The 11,384-nt window shown below is 37.6% G+C and overlaps 1 protein-coding gene across 6 annotated transcripts in view; it reads left to right on the forward strand.

Annotated features, from left to right (window-relative positions):
- The window catches only part of MBD5 (methyl-CpG binding domain protein 5), a 187,339-nt gene extending 176,809 nt beyond the window's left edge, over nucleotides 1-10,530 (forward strand). For 4 of the 6 annotated variants that reach the window (XM_060106166.1, XM_060106167.1, XM_060106168.1 and 1 more), the window contains 2 exons: nucleotides 7,026-7,101; nucleotides 10,083-10,530. In XM_060106166.1, the coding sequence (XP_059962149.1) occupies nucleotides 7,026-7,101; nucleotides 10,083-10,154 (148 nt within the window). In that variant the 3' untranslated portion in view covers nucleotides 10,155-10,530. The remainder of the gene's footprint in view (nucleotides 1-7,025; nucleotides 7,102-10,082) is intronic. The other 2 variants (XM_060106170.1, XM_060106171.1) reach the window with 2 other exon arrangements.
- Nucleotides 10,531-11,384: the final 854 nt, after the last annotated feature.

Below are 11,384 nucleotides of genomic sequence, written 5' to 3' on the forward strand. Positions count from 1 at the left end.
CAAAGCCAGTTTACTATTTCTGGTGAACTTATATGAGTCCTAAGTGGCATTATCTAAAGGAACTCTCATGAAACCATAAACTTAAGAGTATGGACTGGAGAGGTAAAAGACAAAAATATGAGCAAAACAGCTTTGTTTATCAGACTGTTGTCTAAGTAGACTGACTTGCCTTATAAATGCCTAGTAGAATACTCTACATTTTGCATATATGATTTAAAATCCATTTTTCTATTCTCCCAATTAGAAGATGGGCCAGAATTACTGAACCCATTTATAGATGAGGACACTCAGACCAAAATAGCTTAAATAATTAGTTGAAGGTTACATAATGATAAATGATATATTGAACCCAATCACTTATTTATTTATTTAATCATTTATCTATTCTCCAATTTAAGGAGATTAATTTAGCAAAAAATCTGTGCCAACCAGGCACAATGCTATAGTCCCTGGACATCACTGTTTAGTGAAGGAGGCAGATGTAGAAACAAATAATTAAGATGCTAAAGTTGCAATGACAGGAATATGTATAGTATATTTTGGGATCACAGAGAAGTGGCATTAAACTCAGGTAATGGAAGACGTCCTAGAGGAGCTAATAGCTGAGCCAAGCCTTACACACTGCATAGGTATTAGCCAGACAAAGGAAATGAGGATGATGGGGTGGGGGTGGGAAATAGCATTTAGATAAGATCAGCAGTTGGATTTAGGGGACAGGAAACTGTAAAAGATGCAGCCAAAGATATAATCAGGAGCCAGACCATAAAAGGCCTAGTAAGGCCTCATGGGTCTTTATGTTATTGGAAGTGCTTGAAGGAGACAGGTGGTTGGATTTTCACTTTAGATATAGCTATATGGAGGATAAATTTTAGGAGAACAGTATTGGAGACAAGGGCATCCATTTAGGAGGCCTTGTCAGAGGACAGGGGAGGATGAGGACTCAAACCAGGAGGGGAGCCATGAGAATGGAGAAGGAATATGATCAAGATATATTTAGGAGGTAAAACTGACAGAACATCATGATGATTTGGTTGGAATGTGAAGGAGAGCAAGCAATCAAGGACAACTCTCAGGGTTTTAGCTTGGATGACTTCATGGGTAGTGGAAACTGAAGTGGGGAACACAGGAGAAAACTGTTGAGTGCAGTGTGAGGTACCTGTGATCCCACAGGTACAAGTCTGAAACTGGGAAGAAGTGGTATTTGATTATGTAAAATTGACTGCAGTCACATATTACCAATTTGAATAGTGGGCTAAGGATTGAACGCTGGGGCACTTGAACATTTACTAGAGATAATGAAGGAGATGGGAATAGTGATCAGAAAGGAGGAGGAGAACCAGGGGGTAGGGGAGTTGGTTTTTGACCTGAGTTGAAATCCTGTTTCCATCACTACATAGCTATGTGTACCCTTGGGTATGTTATTTAACCTCTCTGAGCCTAAATTCTTCATTTCTAAAATGGGGATATTAATTCCAACCTCTTAGAATTGTTATAAAGAGAAACTTAACGTAGTACTTGGCACGTGGTATTTAGTAAACAGTTATTTTTATTGTAAAGATACAGTTGAAACAAACAAAATCATCATGTATTTTTGCCAGTTGAAACGTTCTATCACCATATTAGACGTTTAGAGCATTATGTAGTCATTTTAATTCTCAATATCCTATAATCAAATCAAACTGTACAATAAATAAATATCTTTAAAGTGACGTGCTTATTACAGCCTAATCACAAAAGAAATATTAATGTATTTATTGAAGAATCACTCAGGGTCATTTTCTACTTAAAAGAGGAAATAGCTTCATTAAAGAAAAAGATTACATAGCTTTTAGATATGTTATGATTTTAAGTAAGGATCAAATCTTCTGCCTATATGTACATATATATTTGTTCAGTAACCTTATTTTTATGAATCTGGAAAGTGATAAAGTAATAACATAAATCACACTTTTACTTTAAAACCAAGAAATGATACTTATTGTATTAAATTTTCTTTATCTTTTAAAACTGAAATATAGTTGGTTTACAGTATTACTTTCAGGTATACAACATAGTGATGCAATATATTTATAGATTAAACTCTGTTTAAAGTTATTATAAAATACTGGCTATATTCCCTGTGCTGTATGTTATATCCTTGTATCTCATTTTATACCTGGTAGCTTATATATCTTAACCCCCTTCCCCTATCTTGCCCTTCACCCCACCCCCTCCCTACTGGTAACCACTAGTTTGTTCTATGTATCTGTGAGTCTGTTTCTGTTTTGTTAGATTCATTTTTTTTTTGTTTTTGTTTTTTAGATTCCACATGTAAGTGAAAACATATAGCATTTGTATTTCTCTGACTTATTTCACTAAGCATAATACCTTCCAGGTCCATCCATGTTGTTAAAAATGGCAAAATTTCATTCTTTTTTATGGCTGAGTAGTATTCTCATTGTATATATATACCACTTCTTTATTCATTCATCTGTTGGTGGACACACTTAGGTTGCTTCCATATCTTGGCTATTGTAAATAATGCTGCTATGAATATTAGAGTACATGTATCTTTTTAAAGTAGTGTCTTCGCTTGATATATCGAGCTAGTTCTCCTCCCTCCAGATGTGGTCAGGGATACGCGCACTGGCAATGGCTGCCTCTGCCCTGGTCAGAGGGTCTGTGCGGGCTCCATTCCCTCTAAATGTGTGCACTCTCACTGGCAATGGCAGCCCCTGCCCTAGTGGAGAGCAGTGCCAGAGCGAGAGGGGCTGGAGCAGGAACCCAGTGAAGGCTAGGGAGTGTGCTGGCAAGCCAGCCAAAGCACCAGGCTGTTTCCAATATGCTTTCTCTCTGCTGTGTGTGTGGTGTGTGTGTGGTGTGTGTGTGTGTGTGTGGTGTGTGTGTGACGGGGGGGTAAGCAAGTCTGTGCATGCACTCTTCAAGAGCGGAGTCTTGGTTTCTTACAGCCCTCCAGTAAGCCCCACTTGTTTTCAAACCAGCTAAGGGGTTCATCTTCCCAGTGTTGGACCCCAGGGCTGGGATGCCTGAATGTGGCTTGAACCCCATGCTCCCCAGGGAGGATCTCCAAGCTGGTGATACCCCCTCCTCTTCTGTGTGCGACTCCCGACCAGATATCTTCTCCTCCCTTCCTACCAGACTCCTTTATGTGGACCTTTCTCTACAGTCTTTGTTGTAGAGGAGTCATTATTGCTAGTCTCCAGGTCATTTTCAGCGAGAGTTGCTCAACAAGTAGTTGTATTTTTGATATATTCATTGGGGCAGGGGGTGGGGTGTGCAGGTAGGTTCAGTGTCCTCGCACTCCACCATCTTGATCTCTCAAGTGTTGAATTTTCTTAAATGTGCATACTTTCCCTATGGATTAGGTTTTAGAATCCAAGTTTCTTGACATTTATATCTTACCCAAGTTTGTTCTGTTCTACATGAAGTGAGTTGCTTAAATTCTGAACTGATAGTCCAGAGCAACGTGCGCTTCTCATTTTCCTCTATTTCTCATACCATTCACAGATGTGTACCTGGCTTTTTTTTTTAACTAATGAGGATAAGGGTAATGTGTGACAATGTAGGCAGTGAAGGTAAGTGGCAATTATCTCCATTAATAACTAGAAATGTGATTATATGAACATCTATTGCTTAATCAAGTAGCTTTTAGAGTGTCCATCAGTAAAAATGTTTATTATTAAATGTCAGTGGGGAAGAGAAAATAGTAGAAGAGACTCTGTAAGGAGGCCCTCTGGACTAGAAGACTGAATTTTGACTAATTTTTCATTTCATGGACTCATGGAGCTTTCTCTTCCTCTTTTAAGCTCATTTTTTCCTGACTTGACCAGCTAGTGTAAAAATTAGTATGCAGATTTGACATCTGGGAAACTCTCTTTACCTCTTGATTCCAATGATGTATTCATGTAATTTCCTGCACCACGTCTCCATATTTATTCTCTCTTCCAAAAGTAGTCATTTCACCCTCTAATAACTACTTAAGTTTGTTAAAGGAAAAACATACTAATTACCTTAAATTGATACAAGGTGTTTATAAACATTTTAAATATCTCGTTGAAGAATGAAATAACAAACTCCTAAAATTTTGTCTATTTATTCAACAAATAATGTTGAATTATTTTTATTCTTTAATGGTGATGTCACTGTAATTTTTCATAGTTAGGGAAAACATTTTTATGACTCTATTACTTTTGAAAACTATTTGTAGTTAAATATCCATCTTCTTCGCTATAAAATTGCAGTTGGTTTCACCAATTTTCCCTAAAAAGTCATGAAGTATTGCATACAAACAGTTGTCATAATACCTACTTCATCAGATTGTTATAAGGATTAAATGAAGTAATGTATATAAAGATTTAATACAATTCTTGGCACATATAAACTTTTCAATAAATACTAGCTGTTTTTGTTATTAAAGGTGAGAGAACCAAGATTCTCTGATTGTTTTTCACTGAAATATTTTACCTCTTTTTAGATATTTAGAACTTTTACATAGTCAATTAACCCATAAGATAGTAAATAAACCCATAAGATAGTAAATAAAAATGCATAACAAATATCTTTTAAACTTATGTTCATACTTTTAAACAAAAGAAATAGTAAGGATAAAGCTATTTAACACATTACACAAGGTGTAATATTGTCAGGCAACTGGGCAGTTTGTGATACTGTCAAGACGTTTGCTAAACAGTCCACAAAAGGGGCCCCAGCCCAACCCCAGCTCAGCTTAAATTGCCCTACAGAGTCTTGGGATTGGATTCCTATCCAGTCACCCAGAATCATGCTTAGCAAACTCCTCACTGGGAAAACAACTCAGTCTGACTCCACAAGATGCCCAGGGCCCCTTAAAACTGGAAAAGGTAGGTAAATAAAAGACAGTATGTGAATAGATTATATCAACTTGGACAGTACTCAAAAATAGCAGTAAAAAGGAAAGAGAAAAGTTGCAGAATGGTAGGTATATCAGGACACCATTTGTATGATATATATATAAAAAACAAGTAAAAGACAATACTAGGTACTGTTCATGGATATATAAAATATTAAAACACACTGTAAGAATACACAACACAGTTAGTTGCATTTGGGGAGGAGGGTGGGAGAGTATGGGACTAGGAATTGATAACAAATGGGAACTTCAGCTTAATTCTTTTATAAAAAAGAATTAAAGGAAATATGTAATTTATTAACAGTATTTTTGGAAATGGGTTTGATAGGGATTGCTAATTTATTCTATGCACTTTTCTGCATTGTTTACATTTCTAAAAGTAAGTGGGAAGAATATAAAAGCTAGAGGCTAGCTTACAGGCCAATAAAAGGTGGGGGAAGATGTTGGTGCTGCATTGCCCTTATAATTTAGTTACAACCACTACATTAATCTTTCCTTTCAGTTAAACTGACTTAAGTGCATATATATTTCCCAAAATATGGAGCCGTTGTTTCAGCTTTAGACAAATATTTTTATTTAGTAAATATATGGAGCATCCACAAGGTGCCTAGCAGTACACTACTCAGGATTATATACAGAAACTAAATGTATGAATTTTTCAGTCCTGGTGTATGAGGGTAAAACTTGGTGAGGGCTGTGGTAAACCAAAAGGCCTCATCTAAAAGCATTCCACAAGGGCTTCTCTGGTGGCGCAGTGGTCGAGAATCCACCTGCCAATGCAGGGGACATGGTTTCAAGCCCTGGTCTGGGAAGATCCCACATGCCACGGAGCAACTAAGCCCGTGCACCACAACTACTGAAGCCCGCACGCCTAGAGCCTGTGCTCCACAGCAAGAGAAGCCACCACAATGAGAAGCCCGCGCACTGCAACGAAGGGCTAACCGCAACTAGAGAAATCCTGCGTGCAGCAATGAAGACCCAACGCAGCCAAAAATAAATAAGTAAAATAAATAAATTTATAAAAACAAAAAAACATAAATAAATAAATATTTTAAATAAATAAATAATAAAAACATTCCACTAAAGCTCAAATATGTTTCTAAACATGATGTGAGCCAAACCAAATGGGTCTGTGAGCCAAAGTCTTCTACAACTGCAAATTTCCAGTCTCCATGTAGATGCTGGGATAGGACTTAATTCTTTGGAAAGCCATGCTAACAGCCTATTTTGAAAAGGTTTGCCTCTGCAGCTTTTCTGGTAATTGTTGTGACAAGATAAATGAAATGAATCACCTTAGTACTCAGAATAATTGGGTAATTATTTATATGCATCAAGAAGGAAAAATTAGAGTGGACATAACTATAGACATGGATAGTGTAGATTTGCCTGATTTTAGTAATTAGTTCAACAGCTTCCTAGATAAAACTTTCAATCATGGCAGATGTTCCATGTGTTATAGTACATGTGATGGTATGCTGAGTGGAGAGAAAAGGTCAGACGAGTGATAGACACTCTGAGTCCATCATTCTTTATTTGCTCAAATAGTTATGTCATTTTGGTTTGTGCGGGTGGGGGAAATGTGGCAGAGCCTCAGGTGTAGCGAGTTGAACTGTTTCCCACCTGGAATAAATGTGTACCAGGATTTCAGCCTTCACTTGCTCAACTCCTGAAGCCAGGACGCTCCAGAGAGGGTAGAGGGAGCTCCCTAGTGGCCAGAGCCTGAAGTTCAGAGCCCTTCCTCTGGCCACACAGCCGGACCGCCTGCAAAAGAGACAAGCCAGAACAAAAGGCAATGCAAAGCAGGCTGGACTCTAAGAAGACAAGCTACATCTGTGGGAAAAGAGACCTATGGCCCAGCTTTCTTGCAAAATCATCAGACTACGGAAGAAACATGTGGAAGGGGAAAGAATCCGTTTTCCCCAATCATGTGTTCAATTTTTTTTCTGTAGTTATGTGACTCTATCATTAGTATTCAGTCGTGAGAATCCCAGAGTGTTTTATCATCTGAATTATCAGATGTGAATATAAATTGACTTTCTCTTGTGGAATGAGTACTTCTGTTCTCTGATTAGGGAATTACATTGAGATTTTGTTTCTTTAATTTATTAATCTGATGTGTTGTTTTCATTAATTCCAGAAGTGGAAAGCTAAATAACCATTTAGAAGCTGCTATTCATGAGGCCATGAGTGAACTGGACAAAATGTCTGGGACTGTAAGTTAATTTATTTTTCCACTATATTATGTTTCTTTGGAAATAAATTGTATTATACTTTTTGGTAAAGTCTCTTAAGTACTGTCAAGCAACTCACATAGCAATACTAAATTACTAGGCTCAGAAAAAGACTGATATCAGAAAAGATTAAAAATAACTTAAGAAAAAATAAGCTAGTGGTATTAACTATGTTTTTTTCCTGAGATAAGTACCTTTTTTTCCCCATATAACATTCTTTTAAAATGAGAGCAGCAAAATATTGAGGTTCAAATCACGGCTTTTACATTTGACTCCCAGAAGAGCAGTGATCATTAGTGTTGCCTAAGTATTCAGTAATATAAATTTCACTCTGCCCATAAAACAAAAAGGGAAATTGAACATAGGGTCAAGATCAAGAGTATATAGACCTCTCATTTCCTTTCTACTATTACGTAAAAAAATAAAATATTTGGCCCCAAATTCTGTTGTTAAATTATTTACCACTATAACCACTGGTTTTAAAGAAGTAGAGTCTACTTTTTCTTTACATTTTTTTGGGATGGTGCATATAATAGTGTTGAATGTGAGAAGTTTACTCATCATTCTCTAATTTATATATTGGATAATGTAAATGCTCAAAATATAATTTTGATAATCTCTAATAAATGTGAATTATCGAAAGCTACTCAGCAATGAAAGGTAATTTACTTTTACTTGACACTGTGTTAAGAAGGTTATCTGAATCCTAACAAGTCGTCTAGTGGCTATTGAATGACAGATGAGTTATACGTTCATAGAGTGTTGGGATTGGTATGGACTTTAGAGATTTTGTGATCCGACACACATCATTTCAAAAGTGGGTAAACTGAGGCCCTGAGATGTTAACTTTCCTGGTAGAATTATAGGAAAATTCTGGAGCAGAGATTATAAACTCAAACGCCTTCTAGGGCCAGGCAAATAATATCATTAAGTAAAAGGGGTCAGGTATGAGTAAAAGAGCAATTTCAGTGGATTAAGGAATGCCAACCAAGATGCACTGGTCAAGGTAGGCTGTGTACCAACTCTCAGTCTTAGAGGCTCAACACCATAAAAATGGTTCCTCACTTGGGTCTCCTTCTGGCTGAGGAAGGGCTTGCTCCACACCATCATTCAGGGGCTCAGATTCTTTCTATTTCTAGTGTCCACCCTTCCCTAGGGCCTTAGAGTGCTCCATTACATCCTTTGCATCCAGCCCAGCAGGGGAGAGAAGACTGTGTACACAGAGGACACCAGGATAGGTTTTGTGGGCCAGACCTGAGAGCTCATCACTTCTGCTAACTTTCCACTGGCCTGACCCAAAGACCATCATGTGGCCTTCTTAATTCAAGGGGACTAGTAAATGTGCTGTACACCGTGCCTGCTCAGGAAGAAGAGAAGTGGGTTTGGCAATATCTCGCTAGCCTGTGTATCAGGACATTTGGCCTTTGTGGCCAGCAGGCAGTCAGCAGTGCTGGGGACCCTGGCGACTTGGGGGCTGTGCTCTGTCCAGAAGGAGCTCCTGTTTCCATGCTGCAGCACATCTGAGCCATGTGAGGAATTGTGTCAGTGTTGCAAGATCTTCCCATTTTTCATGAGACGCTACAAGTCTAGAAGTAAAATTTCTCATTTTTTAGTGTTGCCAACTATTTTTGAAATATTAAAACACCATATAGCTAAATAAAATCCCTTTCCAGGCCACATTTGATCCACAGGTTACTAGTTTGCAGTCTTGAATAAAGGCTTCTTTCCTTAATTTTAAAAAGGTTTCAGTTGGCTCTTTATCAGAGACTAGTGGTTTTAAAGAATGTATACGGAAGGGTTAGGAGGATGAAGCAGTGTGAGAAACTCATAGGTGTTATTTTTGAAATATAATATTTTTTAAAGTTTTCTGTAGTTGACTCTGAATAGCATTGGCCTTTGCTTTTATCTAAACATTACCTTTAAAACATGCATTTGAGCCAACTTGTAGTGGATCTTGAGAGCTGATTCTGCACATCTCTTCCTAAGTCTGAGTTCTGTGACATCCCATTGGTAGCCTGACATTGGCCGCAGTGAAAACATGGATTATACCACAGAGATTGCCATATGCTACAGTGGGCTTGTGTCCCTCCACAGGGAGCTGGTTGTTAAGCATTTACTACACCATTGCCTTGGGCGCATCCTGCCTTTCCTGGGTCCTGACCTTGCCTCCTCCTATCTGTATCACAACAGCCACAATACAACGTGGGGCACCTGATCACCTCCCTTGCACTTGTCCTCTGCCCCTCAAAACCATACATGCTGTCTGATACCTGGGAACCAAGTGCTGCTGCTGCTCCACCCCATTCGATCTGATACACAGCCCTAAATGCGGCTAGTTTCTGCATTTGTATATAAAGATGAGTTGTATGAATTGCTCTTCCCAGACTACACAAGCTTAGATTAGCCAACAGATGGTAGTGGTATTCTGTTTTCCATCCAATACTTCTCCTAAGTAAACCTCCTTGGGCTGAGTTGTGAGCATGTTTGTATTATCTTTGACCCTTCTTAGCAGTTATAAAATAAGTACAGTGATGAAATAAAGAAGAAAATATATTTAGTATATATTTATCCACTTTTCCAGACTTCAGTGAAATCAGTGATCCAGGGAATCTCTGATGGGAAACGTCTTATTTTTGTCTTAAATGGACAGCGGGGGTAGCAACTGCAAGTCCCATTTCCCACATTGATTTTTTTTTCCAGTTCGTCCTCTGTATTCCACTAGTTGTGGGGGTCCACAGAGTGTTGCTCTGCTTGTTAGTTTCCAAGATTCCTCATCCTCTGTAGTGACTGTGGGCACGCTGTGATCTGGGCCTTGGTAAAAATTTTAAATGCCTCAGGATAGCAGTGATAGAAAATGAGGGCCAGAGTCTGTTCCCCACCCTGTTTCTTTATCAGAAATCGTATGGTGTTTGTGATTTCAATCTCTGTTGTTGTTGTTTTTTTCCCATCTCTTTTATTTCCAGGTTCACCAAATCCCACAGGGAGACAGACAAATGAGACCCCCCAAACCCAAGAGGAGGAAGATCTCCAGATAACAGGGACTACTCCACCAATGCGCAGTGTTTATTAAAGGAATGTGCACAGATATAGCTGTATATAAGTATTGATATAGCCACTGTTATATCAATATTTATACTATGGCAGATGGTTAACACCGCCACAGGGTGCTAAAAGAAACAGTGATACAATATTTTTTTTTTTTGATCAGGAAGGATAATGAATGCTGGAAAACCAATCAGAATCCCTGAATGATGAGAGTGATAGTCAAGAGATTACTGAGAAACTCTTTTTCTATAATACTAAAATTGTGATTATAAGAAATAGTCCAAATGTTTCTGAAGAATTTTCCATGTTGTATATAGAAAATGCAGAATTTCATGGTGATATCAAAAATGTAAATATTGTACAATATTGTCATGTACAAGCATACCTAATGCACACTTTATCTTTTATTGTACAAAGAAATAGTGTACAAAATTCTTTGGTTTCTATGGAGTACACCTACCAGAGACTACAAGTGTAAAGTGATAAATAAAAATACAACCTAAATGCTTTTCTATGATAATGTAAAAGATGCTGTTTTTGTATTTAACAGCAGAGAAAAGGCATGATAATGTATTAACTGAATTATGACATACACTGCACACCACTGAGTGTCCATTTATATTGTCTGTTTGGAATGAACCTTGCCTGGAAGCACTGGACTTGATTTCGGGTTTCTAGGAAATGGAAACCTTGCAGATTTCTAAAGGGACAAGGGCTCACAGGTCTAAATTAAGAATTCAGAAACTGCAACCATTTGTTGCATATTTTTTTTACCTAAGTTTTAAAGTAGAATAGGTTTTATAAAAAAAAATCTTAGATGGGATATTTTACTGAATCATTTCTGTAGTTAACATTTGATAGCCACCTCTTGAACTAGAAAGCTTATGCTGCACCACCACTAACGCTCAGAGTTGAGGTTTTTTTGCAGACAATACCTGACAAGATAAAACTTTCTATTTCCATACATGGAGGCAAAGCCCCACTTTGAAACCATTATCAGAGGTAAGGTTGATTATAATTCAGTTTTTCTATAGCAGCAAAAATAAGTACAAATCATCAAAACAAGTTTCACATCCATTCATCAGTATTACTTACACCAGAAGTTAAGGTGGCTTACGAAATTATTATCAATGGTAATTTTTTATCAGTATTATGTAAGATATCAGATTTATTTTATTTAAAGAATTATTTATACCATTAACAGATTCTTATATATATTA

The sequence above is a fragment of the Mesoplodon densirostris genome, chromosome 8 (genome assembly GCF_025265405.1).
Source record: "Mesoplodon densirostris isolate mMesDen1 chromosome 8, mMesDen1 primary haplotype, whole genome shotgun sequence".
Lineage (NCBI taxonomy): Eukaryota > Metazoa > Chordata > Mammalia > Artiodactyla > Ziphiidae > Mesoplodon > Mesoplodon densirostris.